Source organism: Aquarana catesbeiana, linkage group LG05 (genome assembly GCF_042186555.1).
Source record: "Aquarana catesbeiana isolate 2022-GZ linkage group LG05, ASM4218655v1, whole genome shotgun sequence".
Classification (NCBI taxonomy): domain Eukaryota; kingdom Metazoa; phylum Chordata; class Amphibia; order Anura; family Ranidae; genus Aquarana; species Aquarana catesbeiana.
In genome coordinates, this window is record NC_133328.1 from 168,463,668 (window position 1) to 168,487,371 (window position 23,704).

General features: G+C 41.5%; 1 protein-coding gene across 1 annotated transcript in view; it reads left to right on the forward strand.

The window, feature by feature from the left end:
- COL6A6 (collagen type VI alpha 6 chain) overlaps window positions 1–23,704 on the forward strand; it is a 418,546-nt gene that overhangs the window by 164,191 nt on the left and 230,651 nt on the right. The window contains exons 5-7 of the mRNA XM_073630332.1: window positions 13,260–13,346; window positions 15,477–16,094; window positions 21,080–21,640. Coding sequence (XP_073486433.1) covers window positions 13,260–13,346; window positions 15,477–16,094; window positions 21,080–21,640 — 1,266 coding nt within the window. The remainder of the gene's footprint in view (window positions 1–13,259; window positions 13,347–15,476; window positions 16,095–21,079; window positions 21,641–23,704) is intronic.

Below are 23,704 nucleotides of genomic sequence, written 5' to 3' on the forward strand. Positions count from 1 at the left end.
TTAATACTGGTTGAATTTATCTTTATGGCTCTGGCATGTCTTGGTGTGAAAGTGTTGTTTTTCATCCATGTCTCTTTTATTAGTTCATAATTGAGTAATTGGCAAGCACTTTCCCAGCCAATATCCCTATAAATTAAGAACAACTATTGGGATAAAGGCATCTGTCATAATAATTTCTATCGAAGTGATAATTTCTACCTAAGTGGTATGGCAGTTTAAAAGGGCTGTTATGCCCCTCACTACATGTGACTGAGGTGTATTTGGGCACACTGTTAACCCCTCTCATACCAATGCATTCCGGTAGGCGCAGAATCCTTTTGAACTTTTATTGATACAAGATAGAGTAAAACTGTAACAGATACAAACAAAATGCAATTAATAAAAGATCATACAATTAGTGCCTCCCTATTTATCTATCTGAAGATACAAGTAATAAACATACCGAAGATGGATCCGGATGGCTAGCATAGAGCTTAGCAGCAGATGTGCCTGTTTCCAGGGTGAAAGGGAAAAGGGAAGCTGAGGAAGCTGACGCAAGGCCTGATGGGATTGAAAGTACGAAGGCTTGCATGTACCAAATCTAACCAGCTATTCTAAATGACTACGTTGAAATATAGCGCAGTTATAAAAAAATGGCCACTAGATGGCAGCATAGATTAATCTAATTAACCACTTCAGCCCCGGAAGGATTTACCCCCTTCCTGACCAGAGCACTTTTTACAATTTGGCACTGCATCGCTTTAACTGCTAATTGCGCGGGTACAATGCTGTACCCAAACGAAATTTGCGTCCTTTTCTTCCCACAAATAGAGCTTTCTTTTGATGGTATTTGATCACCTCTGCCGTTTTTATTTTTTGCGCTATAAATGGAAAAAGACCAAAAATTTTGAAAAAAAATTATATTTTCTACTTTTTGTTATAAAAAAATCCAATAAACTCAATTTTAGTCATACATTTAGGCCAAAATGTATTCGGCCAGATGTCTTTGGTAAAAAAAATGCCAATAAGCGTATATTTATTGGTTTGCACAAAAGTTATAGCGTCTACAAACTAGGGTACATTTTCTGGAATTTACACAGCTTTTATTTTATGACTGCCTATGTCATTTCTTGAGGTGCTAAAATGGAAGGGCAGTACAACCCCCCCCCCCCCAAATTACCCCATTTTGGAAAGTAGACACCCCAAGGAAATTACTGAGAGGCATGTTGAGCCCATTGAATATTAATGGGCATATGTGGAATTGCACCCCAAAATACATTTAGCTGCTTCTCCTGAGTATGGGGATACCACATGTGTGGGACTTTTTGGGAGCCTAGCCGCGTATGGGGCCCCAAAAACCAAGCACCGCCTTCAGAATTTCTAAGGGCATAAATTTTTGATTTCACTCCTCTCCTCACTACCTATCACAGTTTTGAAGGCCATAAAATGCCAAATTTGCTGAGAGGCATGTTGAGTCCATGGAATATTTTATATTTTGCCACAAGTTGCGGGAAAATGACCAACTTTTTTTTTTTGCACAAAGTTGTCACTAAATGATATATTGCTCACACAGGCCATGGGCATATGTGGAATTGCACCCCAAAATACATTCTGCTGCTTCTCCTGAGTGCGGGAATACCACATGTGTGGGATTTTTTGGGAGCCTAACTGCGTACGGGGCCCTGAAAAATAAGCACCGCCTTCAGGATTTCTAAGGGCGTAAAGTTTTGATTTCACTCCTCACTACCTATCACAGTTTTGAAGGCCATAAAATGCCCAGATGGCACAACCCCCCCCCCCCCCAAATGACCCCATTTTGGAAAGTAGACACCCCAAGCTATTTGCTGAGAGGCATGTTGAGTCCATGGAATGTTTTCTATTTTGACACAAGTTGCGGGAAAGTGACAAATTTTTTATTTTTTTTTGCACAAAGTTGTCACTAAATGATATATTGCTCAAACATGCCATGGGCATATGTGGAATTACACCCCAAAATACATTCTGCTGCTTCTCCTGAGTATGGGGATAGCACATGTGTGGGACTTTTTGTAAGCCTAGCTGCATACGGGGCCCCGAAAACCAATCACCGCCTTCAGGATTTCTAAGGGCGTAAATTTTGGATTCACTCCTCACTACCTATCACAGTTTCGAAGGCCATAAAATGCCAAGATAGCACAAACCCCCCCCCAAATGACCCCATTTTGGAAAGTGGACACCCCAAGCTATTTGCTGAGAGGCATGGTGAGTATTTTGCAGCTCTCATTTGTTTTTGAAAATAAAGAAAGACAAGAAAAAATGTTTTTTTTCTTTTTTCAATTTTCAAAACTTTGTGACAAAAAGTGAGGTCTGCAAAACACTCACTATACCTCTCAGCAAATAGCTTGGGGTGTCTACTTTCCAAAATAGGGTCATTTGGGGAGGTTTTGTGCCACCTGGGCATTCCATGGCCTCCGAAACTGTGATAGGCAGTGAAGAGTGAAATCAAAAATTTACGATCTTAGGAAGCCTGAAGGCGGTGCTTGGTTTTCGGGGTCCCGTACACGGCTAGGCTCCCAAAAAGCCTCACACATGTGGTATCCCCGTACTCAGGAGAAGCAACAGAATGTGTTTTGGGGTGTAATTTCACATATTACCATGACATGTTTGAGCAATATATCATTTAGTGACAACTTTGTGCAAAAAAAAAAAATTGTCTTTTCCCGCAACTTGTGTCACAATATAAAATATTCCATGGACTCGACATGCCTCTAAGCAAATAGCTTGGGGTGTCTACTTTCCAAAATGGGGTCATTTGGGGGGGGGGGGGGTTTGAACTGTCCTGGCATTTTATGCACAACATTTAGAAGCTTATGTCACACATCACCCACTTTTCTAACCACTTGAAGACAAAGCCCTTTCTGACACTTTTTGTTTACATGAAAAAAATTTATTTTTTTTGCAAGAAAATTACTTTGAACCCCCAAACATTATATATTTTTTTAAAGCAAATGCCCTACAGATTAAAATGGTGGGTGTTTCATTTTTTTTTTCCACACAGTATTTGCGCAGCGATTTTTCAAACGCATTTTTTTTGGAAAAAACACACTTTTTTAAATTTTAGTGCACTAAAACAGACTATATTGCCCAAATGTTTGATGAAATAAAAAAGATGATCCTAGGCCGAGTACATGGATACCAAACATGACATGCTTTAAAATTGCGTACAAACGTGCAGTGGCGACAAACTAAATACATTTTTAAAAGCCTTTAAAAGCCTTTACAGGTTACCACTTTAGATTTACAGAGGAGGTCTACTGCTAAAATTACTGCCCTCGATCTGACCTTCGCGGTGATACCTCACATGCATGGTGCAATTGCTGTTTACATTTGACGCCAGACCGACGCTTGCGTTCGCCTTTGCGCGAGAGCAGGGGGGGACAGGGGTGCTTTTTTTTTTTTTTTTCTTTATTATTTTTTTGTTTTCTTATCTTATTTTTAAACTGTTCCATTCATTTATTTCTTAATCATTTTTATTGTTATCTCAGGGAATGTAAATATCCTCTATGATAGCAATAGGTAGTGACAGGTACTCCTCTGCCCTCAAAGCATCTGACCACACCAAGATCGGTGTGATAAAATGCTTTCCCAATTTCCCAATGGCGCTGTTTACATCCGGCGAAATCTAAGTCATGAAATGCTCGTAGCTTCCAGTTTCTTAGGCCATAGAGATGTTTGGAGCCATTCTGGTCTCTGATCAGCTCTATGGTCAGCTGGCTGAATCATCAGCTGCATTCTCAGGTTCCCTGTTGGGACAGGAGAGCCAGAGAAAAACATGGAAGATGGTGGGGGGGGGGGCATTCCCTCCCACTGCTTGTAAAAGCAGTCTAGAGGCTAATTAGCCGCTAGGATTGCTTTTACATGAAAGCTGACCGCTGGCTGAAAAGAATGATACCAAGATGATACCTAAACCTGCAGGCATCATTCTGGTATACCCACTCAAAGTCCAGTAACATACCAGTACGTTGCTGGTCCTTGTTGGGCATATATTGTAAACTTTTTTTTCATGCAGCCTATGGGCTGAACGAAAAAAAGATATTGATCCGTGGGTATGCCCACCATTAGAATACCTCCCTTCATCCACCCACTTCTAATGATGGGCATACATGCACCGTTTATATATGCCGAAGCATGGGGGCATCCTCCCGCAAAAGGTAGGAGCAAATCGCTCCTCCACCCACTGCTGCCCCCACGCTTCGGCATATATGCTGAAGTATGTAACTGTGGTGGTGAAATCACCTCCGACAGAGCTGGAGTGACGGCTTTATGTATCGTGGGAGCAAACGCTGTTGCTGTCAAGATGAATAAATCTGCGCTGCAACTGAATGGCGTACCTGCTAAGCAAATGATAGTTACCAATAAAACAAAGTAACATTACAGTATAACAGTAAGACTTACCATACCCGCAAAGCAAGTACAAAAAATACATAGTAAAAAATAAAACATTTAACGCAACCTGTGCCTAAAATATATATATGCCGAAGCATGGGGGCATCCTCCCGCAAAAGGTAGGAGCAAATCGCTCCTCCACCCACTGCTGCCCCCACGCTTCGGCATATATGCTGAAGTATGTAACTGTGGTGGTGAAATCACCTCCGACAGCGCTGGAGTCACGGCTTTATGTATCGTGGGAGCAAACGCTGTTGCTGTCAAGATAAATAAATTCGCTCTGCAGCTGAATGGCGTAGCTGAAAACAAAAAAATGGTTAACAATAAAACACTGTAAACAGTAAAGAATAAAAAAAATTGCATACCTATAAAGCAAACATGATAAAAACATAATAACAATAAAACATTGCAGAATAGAATACAGTAAAAAAGAGCAGAACAATAGAGAGAGAATAGAGAGAGAAAAATAAAACGACAACTATTTTTGTTTTTTTTATTTTATATATTTTTTTGTGTTTTTTTAATTTTTTTACTTTTTTTTTGTTTTTGTTTTTTTACACTTTTTTTTGTAACTTTAACTTTTGTAACTGGTACCAGGTTTGGGTCTCTCAAAATGCGATGGCATCTTGGGAGACCCTGTGAAAGTGTGTCCTAGTCTGTGCAGTGCTGTACCCTACGCTAATACTCAACTAGTGTATGGTAGCGTACAAAACATTCACCAATGCAAAGACCAGGATTGTCAGGACAGGAGGGACAATAATACCGGGTGTCACGCCTATATCTGCGCTTGCTGCAGACACAACATCTTTTCTGGGGGGCTCGTTGGGTAGGGGTACTCGGGAGGACATAAAGAAAATGCCTCTCATGCAGCCGGCTTACTGCATCTGGTTGGTAAAGGTGAGGTGGAGCACCGTCTGGAAACAGAAGGGCTCTGACGATCTCTTCCTCGAATTTAAGGAAGGATCCAGTCCATCCTGAAGCTCTGTATAACACATAAGCGTTCAGCAAAGCCAATTGAAATAAATAAACAGACACTTTTTTGTACCAGCGTCTGGCTTTACGGGCAACTAGGTAAACTGGTCGTTGAGGCCCACCCCTCCCATGTTAAGGTTATATTCGTGGACACAGAGGGGTTTCTCCACAACACCAGTCGCTGTAGTAATTTGGACCGTCGTGTCTGCATGAAGGGAGGTAAGAACGAAAACATTCTTCTTATCCCTCCACTTCATAGCGAGAAAATTATTACACTGCAAGCAGGCTCTCTCCCCCAGCCTAAGACGGGAATCTACAAGCCGCTGGGGAAAGCCCCGGCGATTAGGTCGCACGGTGCCACATGCTCCAATCTGATGATCAAAAAGGTGACTAAAAAGTGGCGTGATCGTGTAATAATTGTCCACGTACAAGTGGTACCGCTTTCCGAATAAGGGTGACACCAAGTCCCACACAATCTTGCCAGCACTTCCTATGTAGTCAGGGCAGTTTGTCGGCTCTACGTGACTATCTTTTCCCTCGTAAACCATAAAACTACATGTATAGCCTGTGGCCCTGTCACAGAGCTTATACATCTTGACCCCATATCTGGCACGCTTGCTGGGAAGGTACTGTTTGAATGACAAGCGGCCAGAAAACTTAATCAGGGACTTATCAACGCAGACAACTTGATGGGGAGTAAACAAGTCTGCAAAACATTGGTTGAAGTGGTTTACAAGGAGCCGAATTTTGTAGAGCCGATCGTATCCAGGGTCTCCACGAGCACGACAGAGTTCATTGTTGTTGAAGTGCATGAACCGCAAAATCTGCTCGTATCGTGCCCTGGCCATGGAAGCAGAGAACACGGGCATATGGTGAATTGGTCAGTGGACCAATATGACCGCAACTCACTCTTTTTGGTTATGTCCATGAGGAGGGAAAGGCCCAGAAAGATCTTAAATTCGGAAACCGTAATTGGTCTCCAATCTCTGGCAAGGGAGGACTGGAGAATAGTGGCGATGTGTTGACCAGCGTACAAATTGCTTTGGTCCACTATAGATCTAAAGAGATCTTTGGTGAAAAACAGCGCATAAAAATCCAGTGACGTAAAATCAACTGAATGCCGGGTTGGCCAGTAAATGGGGGAAGTACGGGTGCTGCAGAAGTGGCGAATGCAGCAGGAAGGGTACTATGGGCACGACGGGCCTGTGTTCGCTTTCTTGGTGGCAGCGGGACACTACTTGTGCTTGCCACCTCACCAGATTGAACTGCACTTATGGGACTCGCCACGTCACCAAGTGTTACTGCAGTGCTGGATGTACGACCAGGGTGTACTAGGCCGCTGGTGCTTGCCAGTTTACCAGAAGGAATAGCAGCGCTAGTACTTCTCTGCTCCATACAAGGGACCAGTGGTTCTTGCACATCAAGGACAGAAGAAGAAGTTCAGGGTCTGGTACACCTGACCTTGGTAGGGACCACAACTCCGTCGTCAGAGCTATCTGTCATGGAGCCGCTGTCGTCTACAGGATCGTATTCTGAGCCTGAATCTGACAGATGAGTGACTTCCTCTTCACTATCTGTCATGCTCAGAAACGTGCAGGCCTCTTCACTAGTGTACCTTCGATTTGCCATTTTGGGCTTTAAATTTAGTGGTACACTAGTAAGACTCACAGGCAAAAAAGCTCCTGACTGTTAGCGACTGTATCAAAAGGCTACCAACAAAAACTGTTAGCGATCGCAGGGATCAGGCCTGACTCTGCGAACGCTGCAGTTATGTGTGTTTAGTGTTTTGTAAGTGACAGTGATCGATCGATACTGCAATTGGATGGGCTGGGCTGGGTTGGGCCGGGCTGAGGGGCAAAACGCAGGTGTTAGCAGGTATCTGGGCTGATCCTGCTAACACTGCATTTTTGGGAACCCTAAACTACTGGGGACACTAGTATATATCTGATCGGATCAGATATTGATCCGTTCAGATACTATACCACTAAGGGAGGTGTTTGCTGCATGCGTGGGTGTTAGCGGTACTGGCACTAACCTGACGCTGCCTGGGGCGACGCAGACCCTATCTGACCCTAAAACTTAACTTATATCACCGCCGGGCGATTAGGGGGTTAAACCTTTATAAGGTAATAAACGGCGGGTGCCCTGAAACTATAATAAACAAACTAACTAACCAGCATCACCCATAACAGTTATACGGTGATCACTGGTGAAAGGGTTAACTAGGGGGCAATCAGGGGGTTAAAACCTTTATTAGGTAGTATATGGGGGTCCCTGTCGCTATAAAACGCTGACGGCGAACCTATATACTTACCTCCCTAACTAGCGTCACCTGTGACACTAATACAGCGATCAGAAAAACAATTGCTTAGTGACACTGGTGATGGGGGGTGATCAAGGGGTTAAAACTTTATTAGGGGGGTTAGGGGGGTACCCTAGACCTAAAGGGGGGTACCCTAGACCTAAAGGGGGCTAACCCTAACTGCCCTACCACTTATAACTGTCACAAACTGACACCAATGCAAAAAAAATACTGCTATTGGTGTCACTGTGACAGGGGGTACAGGGGGGCGATCGGGGGGTGATCGGGGGGGTGATGGGGGGTGAAAAGTGTGCCTGCGTGTTCTACTGTAAGTGTAGTGTTGGTGCAACTCACATTGATGTCTTCTCTCCTCAGCGCCGGAACGAAAAGACCGGCTCGAGGAGAGATGACATCACTTCCTCTGCCGCTGTTTACATTACAGCAGCAGAGGAAGATTTTCATTCGTAGGGAGCGATCACGAGGGGGTGGCCATGAATGAGTGGCCTCCCCCTCACCTCTGATCGCTCCCCTAACGAAGCCGACCACCTAGGGCACCGGGGGGTGCGTGATGCACTCCCCGCCCGCGTTAGGCAGATCACGTACCAGGTAAGTGATTTTGCCTGCCCATGCCATTCTGCCGCAGTATATCTGCATTAGGCGATCGGCAAGTGTTTAAACCAAAAAGTCAATAGGAAGATTACAAGCCTTATTACGAAGGCATGACAAGGGATGTTCCTTCTGAACCCAAATGCTGACAAAACCTCCACGGTGCTAGGCCATGTAAATGCATATAAATCTCACTCTGTTTACTTCACTTGCCTCCCTGCTTCTCCTAACTTCTGGAGCCTAATCCAAGCCCTGGCAGCCTCCTTCCTCTGTCAGTAACTGCAATCTACAGACTCAAATTTTTATCCCCCTGCTTCCAAGAACCAATACCCCCTTCTCGTGTGCATTCTGGAATGACTGCTCTGTCTATAATAAGCTTATCTCTGCCTATGACCTTTTTATCTCCAACTCCTTCAACCTACCTGCAATTCCTGAAACCTGGTTTCGGCAATTTGGCTCTGCCTCTCCAGTTGGCTTCCATGGTGGCCTCCAATGGACTCACTCACCCAGACCAGTGAAATAAAGGGGGGTGGAGTTGGAAACCTTCTATCCCCACAAAGCACTTTTCAAATATCTCCTAAAAGTCCCTTTCTACCCCTTCTTCTTTTAAAGCTCACTGTAGTTATCTTTTTCTCCAGTTTCTCTGTGGACTGCTGTGATTTATCAGCCTCCTAGACCAGTGTAACACTGTCAAGGAATTAGTAAACCAGACTGTGTGGACTGCACAGAAGAAACCAGAAACGTATATGAGTGAATAAAAATGGTGTTTATTTACATAAGTGACACAACCAACCACAAGACCCACAAACAACAAAACAGTATATACAATAAAATGGGAGATACCTGAACCGTAAACAGAAGCCAGGCCAAGGTCACACACCGGGAGGTCAGCAGATGGTAAGGACGGGAAGCCAACAGGACAGGGAGAGGATGGATGGATGGGATACAGGGCAGGGATCCAAGGTAACCAGGAACAGAAGGGACAGGACCAGGAGGGGCACAGGATAGGAATTGGATCAGATCAGGTCAGGTCAGGACAGGGCAGGGCTGGTGGACACCGGTACTACGGCCCAAGGATGCAATAGTGCCACCAGCAGGTGAGTCCTCTTATTGCAGGTCTTAGGTGTTGGAAGACACCCGCTGTTGGACACTGGTACTGCGATCCAGGGGACCGATAGCGCCACCAACGGGTGAACCTTTTCATGACAAACACTTTCATGTTGACTTCTCTGCCTTTTCTGACTTCTTTAACCACTTCAGCCCCGGAAGATTTTACCCCCTTCCTGACCAGAGCACTTTTTGCGATTTGGCACTGCGTCGCTCTAACTGACAATTGCGCGGTCATGCGACATTGCACCCAAACAAAATTGACGTCCTTTTTTTCCTACAAATAGAGCTTTCTTTTGGTGGTATTTGATCACCTCTGTGGTTTTTATTTTTTGTGCTATAAACAAAAAAGTGCATCAATTTTGAAAAAAACGCAATATTTTTTACTTTTTGCTATAATAAATATCCCCCAAAATATATATAAAAAAAACTAATTTTTTCCTAATTTTAGGCCGATATGTATTCTTCTACATACTTTTGGTAAAAAAAATTGCAATAAGCGTATATTGATTGGTTTACGCAAAAGTTATACCGTCTACAAAATAGGGGATAGTTTTATAGCATTTTTGTTATTAATTTTTTATTAGTAATAGTGGTGATCTGCGATTTTTATCGCGACTGCGACATTATGGCGGACACATCGGACACTTTTGACACTATTTTTGGACCATTGTCATTTATACAGCAATCAGTGCTATAAAAATGCACTGATTACTCTGTAAATGACACTGGCAGGGAAGGGGTTAACCACTAGAGGGCGATGAAGGGGTTAAGTGTGTCCTAGGGAGTGATTCTAACTGTGGGGGGAGGGGCTACCTAGGACATGACAGCGATCACTGCTCCCGATCACAGGGAGTAGTGGATCTCTGTCATGACACAAGGCAGAATGGGGAAATGCCTTGTTAATTTAGAGTTGCATCTCCCCGTTCTACCTCTCCACACCGCAATCGCAGGCCACCGGAGACCATTGAGTGCCCGGGACCCATGGGCATGCTCCTGTGGCTTGAGGCGGGCGCGTGCGCGCGAAAGGCTGCAAATTTAAGGGACGTACCTGTACGACCATTTGCCTGCCTGTGCCATTCTGCCAATGTACATCTGTGTGCAGTGGTCGGCAAGCGGTTAACATGTTACTACAGGGGAGAATTCTAAATTTTTTTCTGATGACAAACCTGCTTTTCATTTCTCTTGTCCCTCCCATTTAGATTGTAAGCTCTCATAAGAAGGGTCCTCCTAACCCTCTTGTTTTGAATTTTATTGCAACTGTATTGTCTCCCTATATCTTGTAAAGCTCTGTGTAAACTGTTGATGTTATATAAATCCTGTATAATAATAACAATACTAATAATAATAATAATATATTTTTATTTACAAATATTGCATGAGGTATAATGACCAGCAGCAAATGTCCTCTTTCTTTGGACCTCTGCAGGTCAGTTGCTTGGAACTCCTTTGAAACCAGTTGTCTTCCTGCATCTTTTCGAATGAACTTCCGACTCCTTAAAATCTAAATAATGCATAGATATCTTCCATGATATAATATGTATGGCTAACTTTTGACCAGTCTTGAGTATAATGTAGACTATTCACAGGTAGATCATCCAGTATAGTAGAGCACAAATAAAGGCAGAACCTTATCCTACAATTACCAAAAAAAAGTAATTTGAGTGAAATTATCTATATATAAATGATGAATTGGTACATATGTTCTTATGAACATGTCGAGGGACACGATGACCTTTTTACTAAAACAGCAGAAAAAAGGAATAATTTACCACACTATTTGTAACAGCAAAAATGTAAGCTTTTTTAAATGAACATTGATCAATATTAACATGCAATAATTGAGGACTCAGATGTTAGCTTATTCAAAGTAGCCAAGACAAAGGTTAAAGAAAGTGTAAACAGATAAATATTAGTATGGGGATAGAGGTTGTGTTTTTCAAAATGTACCACTCTGTGTTTTCTGTAAAATTCAAAAAGTTCTGTTTTTATATGTATGTAATTTAGATAAAAACAATACAACAAGCAAAAGAATAAACCAATAAAATCATGAATCAAGCTGACCACAGACATTCAAGAGTAGCTCAATATGCAGAGGAGATTCAACTACCCAAAAGGTTACTGGTTTGTTGGCCAGGCATCACATAAAAGTGTGTGAATACATTCGCTACAAGATGCATCATCATTACTGCAAGACCTATAAACATAGGAGATGGACAGCTACATGGCAGATTAATATTGAAAATTTTTAAGTTATGAACTTGGATGCTTAAAATATGCATGCAACATTCTCTTTAGGAAGGGTTGCTCCGGTGAATCTTTGATGGAAAAGGATTTGGGTCCTTGTGGATCAAAAACTTAGCAACAACATGCAATGCCAATCTGCAGCTAACACAGCTAGCAACATCCTTTTAGTATTAAAAAGGCCATATACAGTATTCAAGAGATGAGTCGATAATTATGCCCCATTTTAAAACACTGGTTCAACCTCAGTTTGAATACGCAGTATAGTTTTGTTTACCAATCCACAGAAAGGATGTCCTTGAACTAGAAGAGTTCAAAGAAAGGCAACAAAATTAAAAGTGGTTGGATAACCTCAGTTATAAGGAACAATTACAAAGATCACATTTATTCACTCTAGAGAAAATATATAGTATAATTACAAGGTATAAATATATAAAAGGTGAATATATACGATAATCCTGTTCTACGCTAAGGTCCCTGAAGAAAACACACGGCCACAACTTAAGATCTGATGAAAAGAGATTTAACCTTCAGTTAAGAAAGGGGTTCTTTACTGTTATGCCCCATACACACGATCAGACTTTCTGACAACAAAACCGTGGATTTTTGTTCGAAGGAGGCTAGCTCCAACTTGCATACACATGGTCACACAAATGTTGGCCAACAATTACGAACGTAGTGACGTACAAGACGTGCGTGATATCGCCATTACGAATGCTAGTTATATCTCCGGCTCATACTTGATTCCGAGCATGCGTGGACTTTTGTCCGACGAACTTGTGTACACAGGATCGGAAAGTCCGACAACAAACATTTGTTGGCGGAAAATTTGAGAACCTGCTAGCCAACATTTGTTGGCAGAAAATCCCACAACAAATGTTCAATGGAGCATACACACGGTCGGACTTTCCGCCAACAAGCTCACATCCAACATTTGTTGTTGGAAAATCTGATCGTGTGTATGGAGCATTAGCGTGAGCAGTGAAAATGTGGAACTCTCTTCCCCAGCAAAAGTAGTTATTGCCAAGAGTGCTGATAAATCAAAAAAACTTTAGATTTCTTCCTCAGTCAGAATAATATACAGGGCTATGGAAAATCTTAAACTCGATAGGAGGATAGGATAGGATAGGTTATTCCAAGGACTCCAACTGCCTGCATGGAGTCAGGAAGATTTTTTTTTTCATTCTTACAACAAATTGGCCTATGCTTGTAGGATTTTTGCCTTCCTGTAGATTAAACACATAAAACACACACACATTTTGAACTTGAGAGAACTGTGTATTTCAATCTTATACATTATGTAACTATGTATGATAAAATCACCTGCATGCGAGCAGCACCTTATGTTGGGGAAAGAATAGTAATGTCCAAGGCTTTTAAAGTACTCCAACCAATATTCCTCGCACAAGAGAAATAGAGTGTTCCTGGTGATTTTTTTCATATGCCAATTTTTTATTTGTGTGTGTGTGCTTGTATATTAAAATTAAAGAGAATAGATTTAAAGCATTATAGTTGGCCTTTTATAGTTAGCCATTATAGTTAGCTGTTTATTAACTTTTCTTTGTGCTTGATATTGTAAGGAATAACCCCTATCTATTTGTGTGTGTTTTTTTTTTTTTTTTAGAAAACTTTGTAATTACTAGCACAGCAACACCAGCAACAATCTCAACAACCTTTGGTGTCCTTAATGCCACAGAGAATGCAACAGCAGGTAAAGTGACTTTTTAAAATAATTACTGTACATACAGTAGCTTCTACGACTTGGTAACTTTTTTTTTATTCAGCTAATATTAGTGATCTACAGTCACTTTGTGTTACTTTTTGACTCTATTTAATTGCATTGGATAATACAGAATAAATTTGTACTGGACATCATTTATTATGTCAATTAGACTGTATATACAGTACCTAAGCAGGGCTATACTGTGCCCCCCTTGCCCGAAACTCACTTTTTGTGACTGCAGTAAACCTCCTCATGGCCCTTTAAGAAGTATGTGCTGATATGTCCCCTCATCCCATGTATTTTGTGCCTGATGTCCTCCATTGGGGTGAGAGGTTCTCCTAAGGGGTATTCAAAACCTGTTGCTGCAGAGCAGAAGGAGTGAAGCCATCCCGAGTCTCACATATGAACGCTGCTGGATAACCTATTGAAGACTGATGCATAGATCTGGGCCAAAATCTGGAGCAGGGTAGAGCTGGAATTGAAGTGTGCTTGTCTGTAGGGGCACAGGTGCTCATGATAAACTGAAAAACAACTTACAAGGGTAGGACTATACACACAGAGCAGGCATTGTATAGGATTCTATAAAATCTCCTCAATAATGAGGAAAGTGTCACACTTTATGCCATAGCCACAGCAACCATTAAAAGTGTGGCAGCAGTCCTTTGACACACTGCTCCTGACATTAGGAATGTAGAAAGGGTTTAATGGGCTTTCCTAACAGCATTGGTTGCTAGTGTCCTCGCCTAAAGTTGGCAGCATAAAACCCATGGTCTTGGTTTATGTAACCTTGTTTGTACCGTACAAAGATTTCAGTAAGAGGACTATGGGAAATATAGATAAAACTCGTGTTACTTTAACTTACATTTTTTTATTCTCTGGCCCTGCTGAAAGTATTTCATGGGCTCTTAAAAGTGATATATTAGTTGAAACACAGAGGCTGGTACTAAAACCACATTCTAACTTTTGGTGGCAATTTTAACCATTGCAGCAAGGTGAAATAGTTACTAGAGAAATAAAGGTCTTAAGCTGACCATACATTATAAAATCTGATATTGGAATCTCCTTTGTATCTACCAGCAATTATGTAATATAACGGCCTGTGCTATTAGATAGGAGTTAATTGGAATGAACAGTATATATTTGTCCCATATTACATAGTTCTGGTAAATTTAAAAAAATAATACAGGGCTTGTACAATCAAATTGCAGTGTGTATGACCACATTAGGTAATCAAACGGCAATTAGAAACTCTAATGTTCTTAATTTTTAGGTATAAAACCCTGTATTGGTCAAAGCTGCACCAAAATACATCTACAATGGCTCCAGTATCTGGAGGCATTAGTGTCGTAGAAGCTACCTATCTCAAAACAAAAAGAGTTCTATAACATACATGTTGCATGGTAGTATAAAGCAACTTGACCGAGCAGCTGCCTAGCAGGCATCCTTTTCAGCACCACCCCCTACTTTTACTGTGCCTTCAGCTCTCAAAGACAGTACCAGTTTTTCAACTGTCATTTTTTGCATAGCTAGGTACCCACGTGACAGTGTTTTGGCTTTGCAATAAGTCACTGGGGCACTGGGCTCTGCTTAGTACAAAAATCAGGGTGTTTTTTATGGGTCTTATCACAGTGTATTAAGACAGCAGTCAGGAGGAACTAAAAATGTGGCTCTGGAGTGTATCTGTTTAATAACTGCAAGGCCACATTATATGCTTTGAGGTGGATCTCACATTTTTAATAGTTATTGTAAGAGACTGTCAGTGGCACTCATATTGTATATTTTTTTTTAATTATATATGTTATTACAGAGAGCTCAATTTTTAAAAGAAAACAATTCTCACTGCACATACAAGAGCTGATATAATTACTGGATCTGACTGGTAAATGAGTTGCTCCCAAGATGGGTTGTTCAGCTCTCAAAAACAGCTTGGTCAAAAAATTGTTAGTTGCATAACTGTTGGGCGCTGGAAATTGGGCATTTTGGTGGCATACTTCAGCTTCACTTTAAATAAAATGTAGTTAACTATTTTTTAATTGTCAAAACAAAAATAGACATTCGTCATATAACTTCATTTCCTTAGTTGACAATGATACTTACATGTGCTTCATTTTTTCACAGCTTGTCTCCAAGGTTTGGCAACAGATATAGTATTAATGGTGGATTTATCCCAACACAGTCAATCAGAAAGCAGCCATCTAAACAACTTCTTAAAGAAAGTTGTATCTGGTCTAGAGATCAGTGACAAATGCATTCACATAGGAATAATGGTGTTTGACCGCAGTGCAAAAGTAATAGCAACCTTGGATACAGGGGACAACAAAACTTATGTGGAACAGTTACTTGGAGAATTAAAAACTTCAAAAGAAAAGATTTCAAATATTGGAAAGGCTATTAATTTCACAAGAACTGATGTGTTTGGTGAAAAGCAGTCCAGGAGAAGAAGCCAGGGAACACCAAAGGTAGCCATCCTGGTAACCCACAGATCCTCTGCAGACAATGTTTCAGAAGCAGCTCAGCTACTTCACAAAGAAAATGTCAAAATGTTCATTGTTGGGATTGCCCAAGCCGATGAGACACAAATGACACAAGTTGCATCCTACCCAATTAATCGCTATTATCTCAGGGTCAAGACATTTGCTGACCTTTCATCACAAGCTGATATTTTATTGAAGAAGATTTTGAATGTTATTGATATAAATGTTGCAGCACCTAAGAGAACAAACCAGATAAGAAGAGGTAAGAATATCATGAAAAGCAAGGGCCCTGCTGTCACAGTGAATGCTTGAGCTGCCCATAATTAGTTAGATTCTTCTTTTCTGTTGTCTACCACGTATTGGATATCAGCAATATAAATGGTTGATATGAAAAACTCAGATATCTTTTCAAACACTTACAATACAAAAGTTTCACTGCTACAATATAAGCAGGTTATCAAAAATAGGGAATCAATACAATAATTACTGCAAAAGGAAAAAAACTGTATATGTATATCTATAGGTTCGACCAGTGTTTCTCATCTCCAGTCCTCAAGGCGCCCCAACAGGTCATGTTTTCAGGATCTCCCTCAGATGAAACAGCTGTTACTAAGGCAATGAAACTAATCAAATCACCTGTGCAAAATAATGGGAAGCCTGAAAACATGACCTGTTGGAGCGCCTAGGGACTGGAGTTGAGAAACTCTGCGTTAGACCTCTGAGCATTGAGCAGTGAGGGCTGGATTTAGCCATAATGTGTTAGAGCTGATTTTGATTCAGAAAGCAAACAATTTAACTGTACAACACCATTTAAAGCAATCATAACCTAATCACAAGCACAGACCAATGTGATCTTTTGTATTTAAATATCTGGTTATCACCTGCCAGATACCAGTTGTTTTTATCCCCTTTAGTATAAATGCTATGAAGTTTATAAATAGCAAGAAATCAGGTGTAAATTTTCTAACTTTTACAAAAAAAAACATATCTACAATTGTAATAATTGCCAGAATATTTTTCTGTTTTTTTCATGGATACTTTGGACTTACTATCAAATTCACCTTCTGTTGGTAGCATGCACATCATAAAGTGGATGTAGACCTGATTTATGAAATTTGAGCTGGGCACATATATCTGCAGTGTTTTCTTATCTCTCTTCAAAGCACTAAGCCCTGTGGCTTTCTCCTGCTCCGTTCTTCTGTTATCAAAATGTCAAACCCCCTCTCTGTCCCTCTCTTCATTTGAAGCTCACTGTATTCGTCTACTTTCTCCAGTTTCATTGAGAATTGCTGTGATCTATCTGCCTCCTGGACCAGTATCAAACTTCCTTGACGACTTCTCTGCCTGGCTACCCTACTTTCTCTCCCCTGAAATTCCAACAATCATTCTTGGAGACTTCAACATCCCTGTTAATCTTAACACTCCAGCTACTTCTAAGCTGCTGAGCCTAACCTCCTCTTTTAACCTAAAACAATGGACAAGCGCTTCTACTCAATCTATTGGCAACTGCCTTGACCTCATATTCTCCTACCTATGCACTCCACACACCCTCTCCAATATTCTTTTTCCTCTCTCTGATCACCACCTTATTAGTTTCACTCTCTCCTTGTCTGCCTCCTCCTTGCCTTCCAACTACCAAACTATTACCCCCAGAAACCTTTGCCATCTTAACCCTTCTCTTCTTTTTTCTGCTACAGATTGTCTCTACGACAAAATCTCATCCTTGTCCTGCCCCAACTTGGCCACCTCTGTCTACAACAGTTCACTGTCATCCACCCTGGATACCTTCGCCCCACTCACTACACTCAGAATCAGGCCCCGACCGCTACAACCCTGGCAGACAGACAATACCAGAAGCCTCAAAAAATGTAGCCGCGCTCTTGAGCGACTGTGGCGTAAAACTAAGTCACAGCAAGATTTCAGCCAATATAAATCTACCCTCCAAAAATACCATTCCTGCCTGCACACTGCCAAACAGACCTACTTTATCACTCTCATTAACACCCTCTCACGCAGTTCCCGTCAACTCTTTTCTACCTTTACCGCTCTACTTCGTCCCCCATTACCCCCACCCACTAACTTACTCACTGCCCAGGAGATTACTAATCACTTCAAAAATAAGACTGAGACAATTCGTCTCGAGATCTCCGCTCTACAGACATCTCCCTCACTATACACTCCTTGTCCTCCTGCACAATCAATACTTCCCTCTTTTAACCCAGCTACTATAGAGGAATCACTAAACTTTTTTCTAATGCCCACCTATCCTCCTGCCCCCTGGACCCTGTTCCTTCTCAAATACTACGGTCACCATCTGACTCAATCCTACAATCCTTAACTCATATCTTCAACCTCTCACTCTCTACTGGCATCTTCCCCAACCCTCTAAAACATGCGCTAGTCACTCCCATACCAAAAAAGGCCTCAGACCCCAACAATCTTAACAACCTAAGACCCATCTCTTTACTCCCTTTTGCCTCCAAACTCCTTGAACGTTTAGTCTACAACCGACTGAGCTACCACCTTATTGAGAATAACCTTCTTGATCCCCTTCAGTCTGGATTTCGCCCACAGCACTCTACAGAAACTGCCCTCCTAAAACTCACAAACGACTTACTAACAGCCAAAACCAACGGTCATTATTCCATACTCTTACTCTTGGACCTTTTTGCTGCCTTTGATACAGTTGACCACCCCCTCCTCCTCAAAAAACTCAATTTGCTTGGTCTCCATGGCTGCACTCTCCGTTGGTTCGAATCTTACCTAGCTCATCGCACCTTCAGTGTCACTTACAACTCCATTTCCTCTTCTCCAACTCCTCTTACCATTGGGGTCCCCCAAGGTTCTGTCCTTGGACCTCTGCTATTCTTGATCTACACGTCCTCCCTGGGTCAGCTGATAGCCTCCCATGGCTTTCACTACCATTTATATGCTGATGACACCCAAATCTATCTCTCTGCCCCTCAGCTCACCCCATCAATCTCCTCACGCATCACTGATCTACTAACAGACATATCAGCCTGGATGTCAAACCACTTCCTCAAACTTAATCTATCTAAAACCAAGCTCTTAATATTTCCTCCCCCATGTGCCCCCTCCCCTGACTTCTCTGTCAAGATCAATGGAACATCTATCATTCCGTCCCCACATGCTAGGGTGCTAGGGGTAACCTTAGACTCTGAACTGTCCTTTCAGGTCCACATACAATCCCTGTCCAAATCATGCCGCCATAGCCTCCACAACATTTTCAGAATATGTCCTTTTTTAACTAATGACACCACCAAGATTCTAATTCACTCCCTGGTCATCTCTCGCCTCGACTTCTGCAATTCCCTCCTCATTGGATTACCTTTACATAGACTATCCCCCCTTCAGTTCATAATGAATGCCGTTGCAAGACTCATCCACCTTACCAACCATTCAGTGTCCTCCACCCCTCTCTGCCAATCTCTCCACTGGCTTCCAGTCACCCAACGAATAAAATTCAAAGTACTAACAATAATTTACAAAGCCATCCATAACTCTGCCCCCAGCTACATCACTAACCTAGCCCCAAAATACCAACCAAGCCGCTCTCTTCGGTCATCCCAAGATCTCCTGCTCTCTAGCTCCCTTGTCACCTCCTCCCATGCTCGCCTCCAGGATTTCTCCAGAGCTTCTCCCATCCTTTGGAACTCCCTATCCCAACCTGTCCGACTGTCCCCTAATCTATCCATCTTTAGGCGATCCCTGAAAACCCTTCTCTTCAAAGAAGCCTATTCTGCTTCTAACTAACACTGTTTTACTTCCTCCATCAGCTCATCCCCCCACAGCTATTACCTTTTGTATCAATTGACCCTTCCTTTTTAGATTGTAAGCTCTAACGAGCAGGGCCCTCTGATTCCTCTTGTACCAAATTGTAATGTAACTGTAATGTCTGCCCTCATGTTGTAAAGCGCTGCGCAAACTGTTGGAGCTATATAAAATCTGTATAATAATAATATTATAATAATAATAATTTCTGACAAGTTATCCGTCAACTGTGATAAAACCAGCCTGAATTTTGTGTCATGGGAGGTTGCTATAAATAGATTAGCAGAGAGCTGAACTATTCACGAAACAGCTCTGCAAGTCCCTGCCTATGTGGAGGGGGAATGTGTGCCTTTCCTCCCATCAGATGTCTTGGCTGTATGCCCAGACTTCACTCCCAGTGCTGAACAGGAAGAGAAAATCTATAACACTATTTGCACTTTCTAAAGTATGGATAAAGCTGAAGACAGCAGATATACAAGTAAAACTGATGTAGGAGGATTTGTTTCATCCCTGTGTATCATCTGAGGCTGTTCACTTCACTGGGTATATGTTAGGGTTTATATCCACTTTAACTCCAACAGTTTGGGTACACAAAACATTAAAACTTACTCACAGTAACGTTAAAGTTGTATTTTATTTTAACCTAAAAGATACATTTTCCAACTCTTGTGGTAGCAAACAGAAAATGTTTTCAATTCTGCCATAATTTTATAATTTAATATATTATATTTTAACTGCATGCAAAATTTTCAGTTGATCAGAAGGCAACCGTTCTAATAACTATGCTTCAAAACAGTAAACAATGAGTTCATCTCATGCCATGAACCAACAAATATCTTATGTGTAGCTGAGCTCTTAGTCCTCGATAACATCAGTGAGATGATGGTCCCATTGATGCTTACTAGGAGATCTGTAAAGTAAACTGAATATATTATCATAGAGTGAGGACCTAAGAATGCAGATCTTTTTATTGTTGTTTAACCATCTAAAAACATTCATTGGAGAATTGAAAAGTTGTGTACTTTTACACTAATTACTGCAGTAGATAAAAGGCCTATTTAAACCTCTTCAGTGTGGTTCGATGCAGTGCAGGAACATTTGTCAGGGTCTTGCAGTGTCATTCATTGTCAAGGTCACCCAAAGCATTAACCCGACACACCTCTGACACCAAAGTGCACCATCAAGCACTACCCCGCATTGTAGTGCTCTGTATTGGGCAAAATAGTGCATGTCTGATTTTTTGTCTGTTCTGGTGCATTGGCAAATTAATAATTTGAAAGCACATAAATGCACAAAATAGTGCATGTTAAAGCAATGCAATGAAAGAGACAGGTGTTAATAGGCTCAAAGTCAAAAGAAAAATTACATTCAAAAATTACATTATTATGGTTTGTTTGCAGTATATGATTTTGTTTATTTTTCATAATTTTAATCTGAATTTATAATTCTCCTCAGGATGTTTAAACACAGAATTAGTTGACATCTACCTACTCATTGATGGCTCTGGAAGTATTGGACAAACAGACTTTCAAGACATTAAAACATTTTTGGAAACTCTAGTGGGAATGTTTGACATAGGTCCTCAGAAGGTCCGTGTTGCGGCAGTACAATATGCTGAGAAGAGACAACTGGAGTTTGGCATTGGTAATAATTACAATAAGGACAACTTAAAACAAGCCCTGCAAAACATCAGACAGCTAGGAGGAGGAACAGACACTGGAGCAGCTATAAACTTCACTCGACAAATAATAGTGGACCCAAAAAATGCCAGGGCCCAGAATGTGCCGATATATCTGGTAGTCCTGACAGATGGTGAATCCCAAGACAGTGTAAAGGAAGCATCTGATGTCCTCAGAAGAGACAAAGTCAATGTGTATGCTATTGGTGTTAAAGAAGCTAACCAGACTCAGCTAATGGAAATCGCTGGAGATCCTAAAAGGGTCCATTTTGTACATAATTTTGACTCTTTGAAAGACTTAAAAAATGTATTAGCCCAACAAATATGCTCTACTGAAGGTACTGTGTGTTTTTCATACAAATATATTAATGCTTTTAAAGAGTGATAGATGTCAGTAATGGCATTTATTTAAATACCTTAGAGATATATACAAGCATATGATGCTTGTCCTACAAAATTGGACAGAGGTTTCAGTGAACTGCTGAGCAGAAGTTTCAGTAAAGTTTAAAATATTCTCTTGGAGGACTTTAAAGCTAAATTCCAGGTTAATATTGAATTGCGCAGTTTAAATACATAGTGGCTGTTTCACTTGCCAAGTGATTTAAATCCCTGTCCATTCTATCCTGTGATTTAGACAGCCCCATCCCAAAGCACAGGCAGGAAGATTACACCACTTTCTCTCATACAGTTAAGGAATAAAGTGATGTCATCCCAGCCTTACTTTCTGTCTTTTATATGTGAATGAAGTTAATCTTTAACTGCGGAAAATGTAGATTTTGTTTGTGTGATTGTTTTGTGTCAGTACTTTTTGTACTTGTGTTAGGTGGTTGGAGAACAGTCTGTTTTGAAAGATTAACTCATAGTGATCAGTGAATAAAAGTGTAACAATATGCACATACATGGAACACACTGAAGGCCACACTACAATGAAGTAACTTCCTTGTAAAAATTGTATTAAGCCAAAGCCAGCATACTGCTAGTTTCCACTTGAGAACCAGCACCCCCCCCCCCCCAACACATTTCACCCCAAAGGGCTTAGTCATAGATGTTTTCAGACATAGACAGCCTATCAATAAGGATAAGCTGCTGGTTCTGAGCCTGACCCTATCCCTAAAGCTCTTTACAGTACACAGAATGGTGGAAATGGCCAAATTTGGCAGGTTTGTTTACCCACACCTATATCAAGCTTCTGTCCATCTGCTTGCTTGTTTCAAGTTGTAAAGAAGCTGATTGGCAGCCTGGGTGACATCATTGGCCAAATATGGCCAGTGATGTAAGCTGGGGGTAGATATTGTGGGACCCTTTATTCTAAATGGGGCTTCCAGATTCTGGTTCCCACCCCACAGACCTGCACATCCACTTGGTCAGGGATGTGGGTATGAGGCCTTGTCCCCTTTAAAAAGGGGATAAGGTGCCATGCCAGGGGGAGGGTCAAAGTTGAGTGCATGTGGCCTGGTATGGTTTGGAAGGAGGGTGCAGGCTCATTGCCCCTTCCTTTCCTGACCAGCCAGGCTGCATGTCTGGATACAGGCCTGGTATACATTTTAGGGTTCCTCCCTCCTTGGTCCCCTCTAAAATCTATACAAGACCCTTACTATATATATATGGGACTGGTATAGATTTTAGGAGGGACCCCATGCAAAAAAAGAAAAAATGATGTGGGGTACCACCTAAAATCCACACCCTTATCCAGCCAGAAGAAACCCATGTTGATGGGGACAAAGGTCTCGTCCCCAAATCCCTGGCACAGTGGATATAGGGGTTTGCACAGGGAGGGATTATCAGAATCTGGAAGCCTCCTTTTAAATAAGGCCCCCCTCCAGTTATATGCCCCCCCATGCCAATAAGTAGGGGGTACATACCCTGTTTCCCCTAAAATAAGACCTAGCGTGACTGTCTGCGATGGCTTCAATATAAGCCCTACCCCCCAAATAAGCCCTAGTTAAAGTCTTTGTAGGTCTTATTTTCAGGGTAGGGCTTATTTTCGGGGAAACAGGGTAGGGCTTATTTGGAGGGTAGGGCTTATATTGCAGCCATCACCGACAATCACGCTAGGTCTTATTTTAGGGGAAACAGGGTAGTACCCATTGTTACTCACAAAAAAACTACAAAGTAAATAAACACACACTGTACACAAAGTATGTAATAAAAATATATATATATTGTCAAAAAAACAACATTTTAACATTTCTGATCCCTGGCCTCTAGCTGAATGTCAACAAAACGGTTATGTTGGCTGACATTATTGACCAAATATAGTCATGATTGTATTTGGTCAGTGAAATCACCTGGATTTACAAACAGAAACAGGCCGGGGATCTGAACTGTTAAAACGTAATTTAGTGGCAACAGTCTTTTTTTCGATGCCACTTTTGCTGGATTACATCCTATTGGTGTGCCAT